The sequence below is a fragment of the Sparus aurata genome, chromosome 4 (assembly GCF_900880675.1).
Source record: "Sparus aurata chromosome 4, fSpaAur1.1, whole genome shotgun sequence".
NCBI lineage: Eukaryota > Metazoa > Chordata > Actinopteri > Spariformes > Sparidae > Sparus > Sparus aurata.
The window spans coordinates 8,525,869-8,540,847 of record NC_044190.1 but is presented as its reverse complement, the minus strand read 5'-3'; the positions used below and the strand labels follow the sequence as shown (position 1 = coordinate 8,540,847).

The following is a 14,979-nucleotide window of genomic DNA, read 5'->3' as shown; positions in this document are numbered from 1 at the left end:
GAACTTTTCCACGTGTCTTTTCTTATCTAGAAAGTAAGAAGTAATTACATGTGTTGACAGCTTACAGCACAGCTTATATGGACTTGAGACACTGATCCACTCTTAGATTTGTATCAACGCACTAAAATCGAGTAACTTTCTAGTCCAAGGTGAGACAAAACTACCAACAATCAGAGATCTGGGACATACGATAGCTTCCTGTGATTAATGTAGGACACCATACTAGAGCTGAATGATCACTTTATAGTCAATGTTGATCATTTTCTTAATCAATCGTTTAGTTGTTTGGGAAACACTGACAGTTTTCCCCGTTTTCTGACATTTTAAAGACCAAGATGACATCCTTAAATGTCTTGGTTTATCCATAACCCAAAATCTTTTTACTGTCATAGAGTAAAGAAACCAGAAAATGCTGAAATTTAGACTTTCCCTTTAAAAAGACTCAAGCTGATCACTTATCAAAATAGTTGTCCTTCGATGTAATGTTTAACAACTAATGAATTACTTGTTGCAGCTCTACACCACACCTAAAAACCTCTGCTCTTACTTTGTTCCAACTGCTGCTGCTTTCGTCATTAATGTGGAATTTCCCCACCTCCTGGAAGCCACTGTACGGCAGTGTTGAGCAACAATGCTTAATAGATGATCACTTCAGGCTCAGTTTACACAATGCGAAGAACAACCTCCAGACTTTGATCCCACAAGACTTTACAACCACCAGGTTTAAAAATTAAGAAGTTTATTTGTTCAAATAAACTGCCCAACAAATTAAAAAGGGTTTACAAAACAGAATAAAAGAGCTATGTAGTATATATAAACAAAAAGAAAAAAAATCAAACTGTGGACACATGGAGATATGAAGTAACTGTGTTTTTAAAACAAAACAAAAGATCATTGGCAAAAGGGCTGAATGTGGAAGTGTGTTAGCAGGACTTCTACAAAAGCTCTAGGCGTTGCGATCGATGCGGACGTCCACCTCTCGCCCATTGATCTTGGTTCCATTCATCATCCTGCAGGCTTTCTCGGCGCTCTCTGGAGAGTCGAATCTCACAGTTCCACAGCCCTTTGACTTCCCGTTCTCCATCTTGATCTCTGCGAACATTACCTGGCCTGCAGTGAACAAGAATGAGAGATGAGATTTCTAAAACCAGTGTTTCACAAAGTGCTGATGAGCGTTAAATCTGTCAAAAAATCTGTCAGCAATTAAGATTTAATGCATTCTGATTAATTCATTCTGAAGTTGAAGACATACCGCAGTGACTGAACTTCTCTTTCAGCTTTTGCCATGTCAGATCATAGGACAGCTGCAACACAGAAGAAACAAATTCAGTCAATACATTTGACAACATGAGTATATTTGAGGCTAGATGAAGATAAAGTATGTCAAACAAATATGTCATAAAAAGCTTATAATGCTTAGACAACAGCTTAAGTCTACTGTAAAGTACCGCATCAGCAAATTCCGCTAAACAACCAGATCATAAAAAACTCATTTACAGCATCATTATCATTTACACTGATACATAACAAGCATGGGCTGAGTCCCAATAAAACCTCAATCTATACTTGAGCATAAACGCTTTGAGAAACATTAGAAAAATAGTCATTAAGTGGCTCCGTCACTCCAATCCAATTTGATATGCTTCCAATTCTCTGTACTAGCATAGCTGTCACATATCCAGCACACACTTACATTTCGCACAAAGATCTGACAGCCTCCTTTGGAGCCGGAGCCTCTGTCAGACATGCCTCCACCCATGTGGCCCCCGCCTCCGTAGCCACCAAAGCCACGGTTCATGTCCATGCCCGACATGCCCATCCGGTCAAAACCGGAGCCCATCCGGTCCATCGACATGCTGCCCATTCCACCACCTGCAATCAACACAGACACACACAGACACACACACACACACACACAATTAAACAACTTAAACTCATGTACTGAACAGGTTTGTTTATAGAGGTTATTGTAGCTGGTGACAGATTTATATTAAGGGCATTCTAAGACAATATTTCCATATTGAAACTGCCATACACTAACATTACACTACCTTTCACAATGACAAATAGCTCTTCATTAGTCTAGTCCAGTGACATGTCACTGACCTAGATTAATGAATAAACACTGTTAAACTATATTAATATTCCATTAAATCAGAACATGAGCTGTCAGAGAGCCCAATGTCACTGTGACATTGTTTACACAAAGGCAGACTTTGGACAAGTTTGTTTTCTTAAATCACAAACTCAACAAAGAAGTCTACTATTTTCCACTCCGTGCTCCACCCCATTCAAGTGTGCAGCGTCAAATGCAAAAAAGCAGAAGGCAGTGGATGCAGCAACTGAAATAAACCCTCTGTCAATGACATCACTGGTCTCATTACTCACAGGTAGGCATGACAACAATTGCTCAACAAATGGAAACAAATGATATTGAATGAATTCCTACCGTTTTCTAGATGATGAGAACACAAAGCAACATAATTCTGTCTATTTCTCCTGTTAATGATTAAAAATCCTAAATAAAAATGCTGTTGTTTTATGCCCACATCAATCCAACATTTTCTGTTTTAAATCTACTGCATCACATATCATCAAATGTAACAACAGTGTTGTGCTTTTACGAACAAAACATGAGAAGCAATTCAGTCAGGGTGCAATGACCGACTGAATTGATTAGATGCTATAAACTGATGTGCCAATTTTTTAACCGCCCACTCTGATGTGTGTATAATTGTTTGGGCCTGTTCTGCAGCAGCGTGGTATCATTCTCACGTGATTAAAATCGGGGTAAACATGATGGCACTGAGCTCTGGTGCAATACTTCTTACGGGAGGCTGCAGATTTGTCGACACAGCTGTCCTGCTCCTTCCAAATGGCTTTCAATTCAGTATAAGCTAGGGCTGCAACTATTATTTTCACTGCCAGTGTGACGTTTTTTTTTTTCCAATTAGCGGTTTGATCAGTAAATGGTAGAAAATGGGGAAAGATTTTGATCAATGTTTCCCAAAGACCAAGATGTTGTCCTCAAATGTCTGTTTTTGGCCACAACCCAAAGACATTCAGTTTACTGTCACAGAAGAAAGAGACCAGAAAATATCCACATTTAAGTAGCTGGAGTCAGAGAATTTTGACTTTATATTTTATTCTTATTATATTTTCCTTTATATTAATCAAACTGATCAGTTGATTGTAAAAGTAGCTGGTGATTAATTTTGTTTTCATTGCAGCTCTAGTAAAAAGCAGCTGTGGACAGCAGATACTGCAAGAACCATATCAATCTATATTAATTCATGAATCAATGCAGACCGCTTTCGCCACATTATTATGAAGTAAACTGCTGGAGGGCTTTGAGGAACTTCAATTTAAAACACCGCATGGTAAATAGCTTTTCCATTGCAACTGTGGGCACAACATCATGCACACTGTCTGTCCCAATGTGAATCACTGTTGATCCAACTGAAGTATGCATCATACACCAGTGTACGGGACTTCATGTTCTGTTTAAGGACAATGTTAGTACGGAGGTCATCTGAAAAAAGGACATTCTCTCAAACATCTGGCCCTCCTTATTACCTATTCACCAAGGCATGACACACAATGACTTTCTGCACCATGGTCCACAAATTCGGACTTTTGCATAATAGGCTGTATTATCGCTCTCAAGAAACAATTAAGGATACAAACGTTCAAGAGTCACCAGTAATAAAAGAGGCCCCATGAATCTGCTAGAGCTGTACCCCCAAAGGTGATATGCACCTCAGGGATGAATTGATGTTTTACAGCTTTAGAAAAATAGTGGACAGAATATTTTATGTACCTAATCCAGTCCCCATGTGCCCCATGCCACCACTGCCCATGCCTCCTCCAAAGCCACCACCTAAAAAGATAAAGCGAGTTAGTGCGGATTAGATTAAACCATAACACAATAACGTAACACCGCCAAACACAGAATCAGTCAGCCAGTAGACAGACCACCACAGGAGGACAAAAAGCAACCCCTGAACTTGCATGAAATCCTATGACGGAAGTATCACTCACCCATTCCACCAAAAGAATCCCCAAATCCTCGATTCATTGACATGTCACTGTGGCCAAAGTCCCGATCCATTCCACCCATCCCTGACCGGTACATATCTCAACAGGAAAAAAATGTAACCTTAGATTTAAGATAGTGACAGCACAAAGGTTCATCTCCCCATTTACAGAATAACATCCCAGAACAAACGTCTACCCAGGAGGAGTGAATGCGGTCTCTTACCTCCCATCCTGCCAACTGGTGCCATGTCTCTCCCTCCAAAGCCGCCCATGTTGCCCATGGTGTCCATGCCCCCGAAGCCGCCGCCGCCGCCACCTCCTCCACCTCCACTCATCCCTGTCAGATGCAGCACCAAGTTTAAACCAAGGTCTCTCATTTCCTCCACAAAGAGATGATGATGGCGGCTTTCAAAGGGAAAACTCATAAGCCTTCAAAAACCTTACCTCCTCCAAGTCTGTTCATTCCACCACAACCTGGAACATCCATACCTGTGGCAGAATAGGTCAGTCAGATCACGGTAAAACACACATTATATTCATTTACATCAAATGGGTCCATTTATTTATATTTATATATATATATATATATATATATATATATATATATATATATATATATATATATATATATATATATAAATATATATATATATATATATGTATTTATGTATATATATATATATATATATATATATATATATATATATATATTTTCATGGAAAGACACCATTTGCCGTCTGATTTTCAAATACAGTAAAAAGGTGCTTTCAGATCAAATGTAGGTCACATCCGAGTGACACTGCTCTCTTAAACCCACTGCTGCAGGGACAAAAGATGAGCTGTGAAAATGTCAGCCAACACTTGATGGTTTAATGGTTTACACATTAACTGTGTACATAAGTCTGGCTGGTATATTATTACAGAATGATGTTCAGAGTTGTTGATTAGTGTTTCCTTGTGCTGCTCATGTGATGACCAGCTAGTGGAGATGTACCCGATTTATCTTTGATAAACGTTTTCTTTCATTTCATTGTATGTAATGTACTGTAGCAGCACATGTGAGCATTTTCTGCACAAACACAACTGAAGACATTGTTTTCTTCAGTTGAGGTGACTCACCTCCAGGCCCCATGGAGCCCATTCCACCTCCTCCACCTCCACTAAGACGGTTGGCATTAATAGGCTGCCCTCCTGGCCCCAGTCCCATGCCAATACCACCTAGACCACCTACACAGAAACAAGAAGAAAAAAATGATTACACACCACAGAAAAATGAAAACAAAGCTGAATAAATAATCGCTGATGTTACTGACAGTCTTCGTAACAGATTTTCCCCAGAACATAATACTGATGTTTCTTAAAAAAGAAATGTGCAAAGACATTTCATTTTATAATCCTTTAATGCAAGTGCAAAGCACCAATTCTAAAGCAAGATGTACTGCTTAGAGCAAGGGTGCAACATTTTCCCTTGGAGGGCCAAAACTAAAATTAAATGGGGGGCCATGAGCCAAAAGCAAACACCTTTTGTTTTGTACTGTTATTTTTCCAGAAAATTGTACTAAATCTGAGGTCCCCTTAACTGACTTCCTGACAGTGTCACTCAAAAATGATTACATAGTAGCTGCCCTACATATTTTAGAAAGCATTATTACCTCACAAAGTATTAAAGGGCATAAATGAATCCACGTTTAAATTCATTACTTCCACTAGAACATCTGGTGGGCCGAATTAGACCTCATGAAATTTGCCCCAAGGGCCCCACTTTGGGCAGACCTGGCTTAAAGCATACTTTACATTAAAACGTATAAAGACATTGCCTTTCAGTATAACACGTCATGTATCCACCCATGTATCATACAGTTTTAATTTGTGCAGTATTTCCATATCCTATTTCAGTGCAACATGCCTTAACATTCAGTGCAGACATCAGACTTTTGTCCATTCCATTAATAAACAAGCACACCATGGAGAGGGCACATACTCCAACTCCACTTGACTGTCTTTTGATACAAGTGTTTTCACCAAAAACCTGCAATTTAAATAAACGCTGAAGAATTCCTTCTCATGCAAGTCTCTTAATATCTAACCGATGTATCGATCACAACCTCTTTTATCATGTCCAAGCATGAAGCACCATGCAGGTGACAGAAAACATCAAACTACCAAAAGCTCTCCTACCAGGTAGGAAAAGAACGCTGCAAGCTGCTTAAAATCTATTTCTTTGGCATACAGCTTCAGCAACATATCTAGGTCTTGTAAACATCACTGTAAATCATTTAAGTCATTTTATTCACAAGTCATTTTTTACCAGTGGGTATCATACCTCCTACACTGACAATGTTAGTGATGTATACAATTCACAGATCATATCACTATAGATACTAGTTTGATTTAACAACTGTATACTGTCAGTGTACTCACGTGGTAACTGAGGTGATTTTTCTACTTGACGGAAATCATCAGGGGGAAGAGATTTCTCATCCTATAAAACACAAAAGTTCATCAATGTAGTTCATGAACAAAATTCATCCTCTCATCCTGTACAGCTTAAGTTGTATAATGAATAGAAATAACATACCATTTTAACATGCATCTGTCTGTCAAAAAGCATCTGTCCATTGAACATGGCTGAGTCCAGAGTCAAGGAGAAGGGTCACAGTTAAATTGTAAAGCATTGATTTTTCTATTTTAGTGTTCAGTTTTGAAGGATACAAATGGCCTGCACAGCCTCCAGCGACTGCTCGAAAGTCACTGTTCCCATCCCACGACTCTTTCCGTCTTTATCTTCCTTGACATCTGCTCGTTTCACCACACCTGCCATGCCAAACACCTCCTTCAACTTCTTCCAGCCCACTTTGAAATCCAGCTGAAAAACAACAAGGACACGACCATTTTTAATCAACAAGACTAATCATGACTAGCGACAGTAAGAAATTGTTTATGACTGTGTCCTCACATTGGCCACAAACACTGTGTTGCCAAGTCGTCCGGCCTGCAGAGCATGGATGACGTCAGGTGGGATGTTGGGGTTGTTGGCAATGGAGGGCGGGATGTTCATCCCGCCAGGCCCCATGTCCTGCCCGCGACCTCCCTGCTGACCTCCTCCCATGCGCTGAAGCACACGCCGAGCATGTTCACCATCAGGGTCCTTAAAATAAGAATTACATTACATTACAGTTTACTTCTGGGCAGCCAAATCAAGAGAATTATCAGGTATCAAAAAGGAATCAATCAGGTAATCATTGTCCACTAACAACTGTACAATGCTATTCCACAGTGTGTGAGTGTGTTATCTGGGGGTATTCCAGGGTCCATTTCACTAAAAAGATATACTCTGTTGTAATAAATGCCACAATGATTTGTGACCACTAACACATTTCTCAGACCTTGAATAGATCAAATATACAGAAAATCCATAAGCAATGTAAAAAAAATGCATCAGCTCAATGTCAAAGACAAAACCGAAATGTATAACCATCTGTCAAAGGAAGTATTGTGTCTGAACTTTCCAGCTGCAAATACAGGTGAAAAAAAAAGTTTTTGGCAGTTTCTGTTTTCTCTCCTCATATTTGTTCCATCATTTTTTTCCGAAAGCAGGTGAAAAATGTGTATTACATCAAACACTTTCAAAAAAAACTAAATCTGGAAAAACCTTTTCTTAAGTCGTACACATAGTAGATAAGACATTTATAATATGTCTTGTAGTTTGTTTCTCAATGTGTTCATTATTTACTATTCAAAATCTGGACCATCACAGTGAGGCAGTAATGCAAAAACAAAACTGAAATCTGCTGCTACTCTGAGGAAAGGTGCATCTAAATTAACAGAGAAAACCCCATTTCATTTACTCCAAGAAGCTCAAAAAAGTAGTAAAAGAAAATTTGTGATTTTGGTAGATAAAAATACAAAAAATAATTCAGTTTAGCTGCAATCTTTTAAAAGTAAAGCTGTTCTCACCTCCTTGATGTTCAGTGGCCTTCCACTCAGGTCATGCTTATTCATAGTTTCTATCGCCTTCTTCACAAACTCCTCATCTTTGAACTCCACCACACTGTTGAATCAGGGAGAAATGAGTCAGAATCAGAAGAGTCCACGCAAGTGCATGATTACAAAAAAAAGAAGGTCTATGCTTGAGAAAGTGAGGCCGTTTCTTACCCACAGCCCTAACCAGGGGGCATCATAGGAGTTCAAGTAGCGCACACATCCAAAGTTGAGGGAGTGAACAAAATACAGTTAGAATCAAATCAAAACACGAGAACATTATAAATCTAATTCAACAACATGCTTGTAGTATTTTCAATAGTGCATGTTGGCCATATCTTGCCCACCGGCTTCAGCCAGCAGGTTGTTGGTTGTGTTTAAGTCTACTGCAAACAAGTTAAAAACACTAATAAGAAACAGATTATTTACCATTATCTGAAGCAGCATTTACAATTAACTGTTTGAAAACAAATTAACAATAATGGTGTACATTTGGTTAAAAACAGGTTTTGTTAAAGACATGTGACACTAAAAGATACCTGCACATTGTAATTTAACTGAAACATTGTATTGTTTTGAACTGGACACAAATACCAAGGTGCAAGATTTAAAAAAAGAAAAAAAAATGCATATAAAAATTTACATTTTGGGATGAACCAGTTTTAGGACTGCAATAAAGAAAAAAACGTGTGGTCCACCTTTGCATCTATAATATGCATTTTTGCCATTTGTATAAAACATACCAATAAAAAAACATTACAGGATCTTTGAAGACCGTTTTGTTCCTTTGAAGAGAGAGCTGTGTCATATAACAAAATTTCAAAATATGATTTTGAGCCATGAGGGTCAATCAATGAGACAAATCACACAACCCACATTTCCCTTTGGAAAATGGCCAAACAAACAAACTTTAACACCAATTGAAATAACAACAACAAAAGCAAAGTGTACTCTTAAAGAGTTCATTGGGCTACTTTCCAAAAAATCAACAGGACATCTCCCTTTCAAATGAATATCAATCATTAGCCATCTATCAGGCTCTAAACACAACCTGCAGTATCTCCAGTTCAGTAACTTGGTAAGACCCAAAGGATCAGAACCTATAAGAGCACTGGATTAATAAGAGCCTGCTGAGGGCATTTAAAACCTCGTGCAGCAAGTTGGCCACATCACTTACCCTTGACTTTCCTTCTGCATCCTTAAAGAGCTCCACGTATGTAACCTCACCAACTACATGAGACATACAAAGGAAAAATACCAAGAACAAAGGAATTTAAGTCACCAAGTCTTCAAGTCGCCGGTGGCCTTGGCAATGCCGCTACTGATGGAAATGTCCCATTAATGATCAACAGTCAGCCCAGACCAACATCCCACCAGACAACACCATGCCTTTCTGGGCAGTGACTGAGACACCCAAAGGCCAAGGCCAGAGAGAAACACAGCTACGTTAAACCTGGGAAATTCAAAAGACTTCAACATGATCAGTTTGTCAACAGATTCCATTCATAGCAGTTGAAAGGTTTAAACTGTCCGTTGACCTTTCAAAAAGGCTTCTTAAAACCCCCATAATTCAGAGAGTAAAAACAGTTCAATATTTCATTCATGTTATCAAGATTCACCTTTCAACAAATGCAACAAAATCATTCAACAATCAATTCTACTGATGGTTTGAGGTTACATTTTGGAGCTGACAATGCCATAAAACAAGTGACAATGTAACTAGGTTCATCTTCCTTTTCTCACAGAGATATCAGCCCAAACTAAATTGGTGTCCATCCAAAAAGAATTTATTGAAACTCCAATGACCTAATATCACACTATGTTGGTTCCCTACTAACCAGAGAAAGCTACAAACTAAATGACTACTGATAGAAGCAGGATGCTCCATCTGGTAACAAAAGAAAAAGGCTCAAGAAGTTCTAATGAGCTGGGGACATTACCTTTCTCACGCATTAGATCTTTTATTGCCTGCCACTTCATATCATAGGGGATATTGCTGATGAACACCCGGTTCCTATGAGCACCCTTCTTTTCTCCACTGTGTTTGTCTTTGTAGGGATGGTAACGGTTTCCTCGTCGGCTCCCAGACGACTTCTCTTTACCATCATGCTTTTCTTTAGGGGGCTTAGTTTCTTCAGCATCCCTACAAAATGCACAAAGCTGCGAGTCAGATAACACATCTAACAGACCTGTCAATAATTGTGTGAGAAATAGCAGGTACTCATCGTGTGCTTAGCATTTTCTTCACCTGTAAGCAACACTTTCTCCCACACAGAATGAGTAGGACAGCTCAACAGCACCTCACATACACCTGGTATTAAAATGCAATCTGTATTGGGAACAAGTTATCCAGATAAAGAAAAAACGTGTAAATATGTAGGATTCGATCAGATCTGCCTGACCATGTCTTGAGGTCGTCTGATCTGCATTGTGTTTCGATCTCAGAACTGAAGAAGCCTTTGGATGAGAGTTGAAAGAAACTGAAACAAGTCTTGTTGCCTACAATATAGCACTTAAAATGTCAGGTAGGTGTAAATGCATTTCACACAACGTGTAAGTATCCATACACAACGTGACAGTTTTCAGCGAACAAAAATATTGGTTCAAAATGTTGAGAGCAAGTAGCAAAGCTGAGTATCAGGTGCATGACTAAAATATGTATTGTCCAGGTAAAGACCCCTTTTTAAAACCAGGTGTAACTGGGGTGTTGACGTCACATTGATGATACTTCTTACCTTGAGAAAAATTTGTCAAAAAGGTTATTTGGAGAGCCCAACCGACTGAGATGTTGGTTGGATATAAATGTCCTGTAGCAAATATATCAGTCTTGGCTATGTTGTCCAATACAGCCCAATAGGAAAACTTCCGTTTTTACATCATGTGCTGCTGAAAAGGGTCTTAGGGAATTTTCCAATTCTTATTTTTCCAAAGAAGTTTACCCTTCCAGCAGACTGATGTAATTTTAGACAAGAAAGTTGATTCATAATCTTTAAAATATCCACTTCCCATTTGTCATCAATGTTTGAGGGATTGCTGCAAAAACATCTGTGAATATACCAATATATCAATATCAGATTTATTTATTTCTTTACATCCTCAACATCATCCTAAAAATCCAGTATCAGTTGAGCACAGGGCCTAGTTATCAGGCAACATAACAAAATCAAAACTACTACACTTCTATGACAACTCTGTGACACCTTTAGGTTCCTGTGAGTGTGAAGGCAGATTAATTCATGAACAATTGACCTTTCCCCAACAATTAGGTGTAGTATCAGGATACATAACATTCAACAGACAGGTGGATACTTGTTTTCCATTCAGAATACCTAACTCTGAAGTTAAAGGTGCACTACGTAATTTGGGGAAGACATTTTAAATTAGAAGAGAGAGATCTTCATCGTTTTTATACATTAAAGTTTAAATAATAGAAACTCTTTGTTTTTATGACTGAACAAACAAACTGACCTTAAAGGAGCACAGAATATCATACTTTCTTTACGTGTGGCGGACCCTGACACCTTACTAGCTTCAAACAGTGTACTGGGGACCTTCTTTTCCTCTTAGAGCAGAAAAAAATAAAATAATTAATCCATTAATTATGATTTTGAATTTCTTCTCCAAAACTACATATTGGCTCTTATAAAAAAAAAAAAAAAACAACAACAACTACTAGCTCCACTGCTTGAATCACAAAAACATAATTTATGATGATTTGTGACTCATATATAAAAATTGTACTTATGACTGATGTACAGGACAAATATTTAATCATTTGCTAAAATAATTAAGGTGACCAGTGTCGTTTATATATTAAGACTATTTTACGGTGTAACGTTAGCATCGCAGCTAATTGGTAGCTTAACTCAGTGCAACCTAACGTCAAATCTGAATGAGAATAACAGGGATGCTAATGCTAGCTGATGTTATCTGAGATCGAGTGAAGCCTTATTGAGTATCACTTAAGGTAAAGTGTAAAGAGAGGTCCAACCCTATTAATTCACGTGAGTTTCATTTCTGCATTTAGCGTTAATACTAACGTTATCGACATTAGCGCCCAGTCAGGCTGAGCCATTACACGGTGGTTAGCTTTGTCGAGAGAGCAGTTATGAGACTCCAGCTAGAAGTTACACAGCATGCTTTAGACGTCAAGATAGCTGCACGTGGAGTTAATATCACAGGTAATTAGCGGCCACGGTGTTTGTTAACAGATGACAGAGGCTTCTTGGCTAACAATAGCTAGCATCACAGGACTCCATCTTAGCTAAGCTAGCTAACGGCTGCACAGACGGGACGGACTGAACAATGCATCGTCTTCACTCACGTTTTCACGCCATTAGGTGTCTCCTCGGACGTGTCCTCGGTTTCGGACTTGACGGATGCAGTAGATTCCTCTTGCTTTGGCTCCTCATCAAGGCTTGCAACATCTGCCATGTTGATTCTGTTTGCCCAACACAACGCAAGATGCCCCTGTCTCTACGCAGTTCAAATGTGCAGTGAGGAGGCTTCTTCTTCTTCTTCTGTGCGTTTCTTTTTCTTTTTTTTTTTTTTTTGGCGGATTGCAACACCTGCTGTTAGTCCACCTACCGTCCTGGAGTGTGTAGCACAGGGACCAGTGGAGCTGTGCGCCTCCAACGCGAGATTTGGGAGATGTTGCTAGGCTGAATAGAGAAGATTACAGTCGAGGAATGAGCGCAGATATAATTGGGACCACTTTAAAAGAATGTCCACATGATTGATCTGAGGTGAGTCGACACTTCCAGGGTTTAGCAAGCGAGCAACCTTGTACCTGTGCGCAGAGAGTGACCCCTCTGATGGATGCATATTCGTGCTTCTGAACAGAACCAGACCTAGAAACCAAAATCCAGACATGTGCAGCCCACTACAGCAGTCTGATTGATGCACAAGACAAAGACAGAGCATTTGAAGTATCTGCTAGAACCAGTGAGTCCCTGAATACTCTGCAAATGTTGTTATGCTAATAATAGAGTGCAGAATGAGCCAAGCCAATTCATCATTCCTGAAACTATTGATTGATGCACTTTTGCTCTGCTGGAAGAATAATTTCATTTTCTTTATACAATATGCTTTAACATTTGTAGAGAGTGTGCTCAGCAGGCCTGTGCAGCAGATTCCACAGCCATAACAAAACAAAACACTTCTCAGTATCACATAAAGCTGATTGAATTCCTGTCAGACAAAAAAAAAACTTCGTCCAGCTCCCAATTGATTAAAGTTTTTTGACTAACGAGGACAAGGACGTTTTGAGCTTGAAGGAACAGGAACAAAAATGAAACTTCAGTCATGCCGATGGAAGTTTGGGTGAAGTTTTGTCTTCCAAAAAACATCTCTGGAGCTTCACAGTCTGCTTGCAGATTCTCCTAAACAAGTGAAGTACATGGGGACTTGTTTGCTCCACACATCTTGTCTGGCATAAGACACGCCTCTGAGGGCCCTTATATCAAATCTATTTGAAAAGGTGTTATTTACAACCTTTTTTAAGACAAAATAAGCTGCTAAGCTTTAAGCATTAATGCACATCATGTCTGCATGAGCTGCATGTAGATAAAGACTGGATGTTTTGGGTTGAATTTATCCTTTAAGGCCAAAACATTTTTGTACCTTTTGATAATGGTGTTAGTTCTATGCTGCATAATAGTATCGTTTACACACCTAGCATACGTGTGTACACATGAACAATAATTCGAAGCAAGGCTTTCTAGAAAACAAGCATAAAAGGTCAATGGTAAAGTGTGAGGCTTATGGATAAAGTACTGATAATAGGAGGGGGGTGCAGACAATGTAAGCCACATTTTACAGTTGCGGTAATTCACACCGTAGATCTGCAGAGTCCGACTTTAATTGCATCAGAATCAGAACCCTCAGTGCATCTTCAGGTGAGCTTCTCCAGCCCAGATGTTTGCTATCGTATGGGGAAGTGTCTTATCACATACTGACATTTTTGGGTTGCACTTTAAAGCCACAAGTTCAACAAATGGTGCAAGCTAACACCCGGAGGTACATACATTTTCACTCCATCCAGGAACAGATACCGATGACAAGTCAGGTGTGATTAAAGACAGATTGCAACAAGTTCCAGTTACAACATGGATAAGGTTGACCTGTAGCATAGCTGTGAAGTTAACCTTTAACTTTATGTACAGAGCATTTTATACTCTGTCAATAAAAAAATCAGGTCAGTAAAATGACAGTACACTTCCTTGATGGTCAGCATACATCCAGCAGATTAGTGTTGCACAATTCACATTAAGACAGCTGGAGTATAACTTCATAACCTCAGTTCTCTGACAAAGAACAAACAGTTCACATTGAGATGCACTGAGTTAATGTTGAAGCCATCAAAAGTGTGACTTTTTTGTCACTGCTGTGACAAAAGTTTAAAGTCAGATTTATATTAGTTAGTTTTTTGGTAGAACCAGATTAGGTCAATAGATATGATTTTTCAAAGTAGTTACTAAAAGATCCTCTCGCAAACACTCCTGACTAAAATGTGATTTACTTGAAGAGACATGAAGTTGTCTTTACAACACACCGAAGAAAGACACGGTCAAAAAAGTTACTTCACTCTTTCTCAACCATCAATATAGTCAAATTGGAAACTCATGATTGACAAGCTTTTGTTTAGCTTTAACTTTGCATTATGAAGTAAATGTTTGCACAACACAACGGCTGTAGAATAATGACACCATTGGCTTTTAAAAATTGGTTCCCCCTTGAACCTCACCATATAAAGGAAGACTGACTGACACTATTTCTGTCTGTTTTTAACATCGTCATTATTGACTAAATACATTTATAAAGTTTCCTCAATTTTTTTTCTCACAATTTTTTGTTTATTTATAGTGTGAATACCACAGAATAATACAATACAAACCTGGTCCTAACTAGCATGCATCTGATGTGGCCATCGCTAGTTTATTGAGACATTTTCCAAAGAGA

At 38.9% G+C, this 14,979-nt stretch overlaps 1 protein-coding gene across 3 annotated transcripts; it reads right to left on the bottom strand.

Annotated features, from left to right (window-relative positions):
• Nucleotides 1–722: 722 nt before the first annotated feature.
• LOC115580668 (myelin expression factor 2-like) lies at nucleotides 723–12,509 on the bottom strand. Of its 3 annotated transcripts, XM_030415245.1 has the most exons (18): nucleotides 12,344–12,475; nucleotides 10,268–10,348; nucleotides 9,960–10,162; nucleotides 9,197–9,249; nucleotides 8,194–8,201; nucleotides 7,996–8,089; nucleotides 6,995–7,186; nucleotides 6,751–6,904; nucleotides 6,617–6,666; nucleotides 6,460–6,520; nucleotides 5,158–5,265; nucleotides 4,483–4,527; nucleotides 4,262–4,375; nucleotides 4,042–4,137; nucleotides 3,821–3,880; nucleotides 1,694–1,872; nucleotides 1,253–1,304; nucleotides 723–1,110 (listed from the first exon to the last, which is right to left on the bottom strand). In XM_030415245.1, the coding sequence occupies exons 3-18, from the start codon at nucleotides 9,997–9,999 to the stop codon at nucleotides 947–949; spliced, it is 1,470 nt and encodes a 489-aa protein (XP_030271105.1). In that variant the 5' UTR covers nucleotides 10,000–10,162; nucleotides 10,268–10,348; nucleotides 12,344–12,475; the 3' UTR covers nucleotides 723–946. The 3 variants fall into 3 exon arrangements, with proteins under 3 accessions (XP_030271105.1, XP_030271103.1, XP_030271104.1); XM_030415243.1 differs by lacking the exon at nucleotides 10,268–10,348 and having other exon boundaries at nucleotides 12,344–12,509; XM_030415244.1 differs by lacking the exons at nucleotides 3,821–3,880; nucleotides 10,268–10,348 and having other exon boundaries at nucleotides 12,344–12,509.
• Between the last annotated feature and the right edge of the window lie 2,470 nt (nucleotides 12,510–14,979).

Excerpts from the sequence above, each read along its gene's own strand:
- LOC115580668 (XM_030415243.1), bottom strand. The coding sequence starts at position 12,453 with ATGGCAGATGTTGCAAGCCTTGATGAGGAGCCAAAGCAAGAGGAATCT. Across the intron at positions 6,667-6,750 it reads GGAGGCTGTGCAGGCCATTT|CCATGTTCAATGGACAGATG; the intron begins GTATCCTTCAAA and ends CTCTGGACTCAG. Across the intron at positions 5,266-6,459 it reads AAAATCACCTCAGTTACCAC|GTGGTCTAGGTGGTATTGGC; the intron begins GTGAGTACACTG and ends GTTTCTGTGTAG.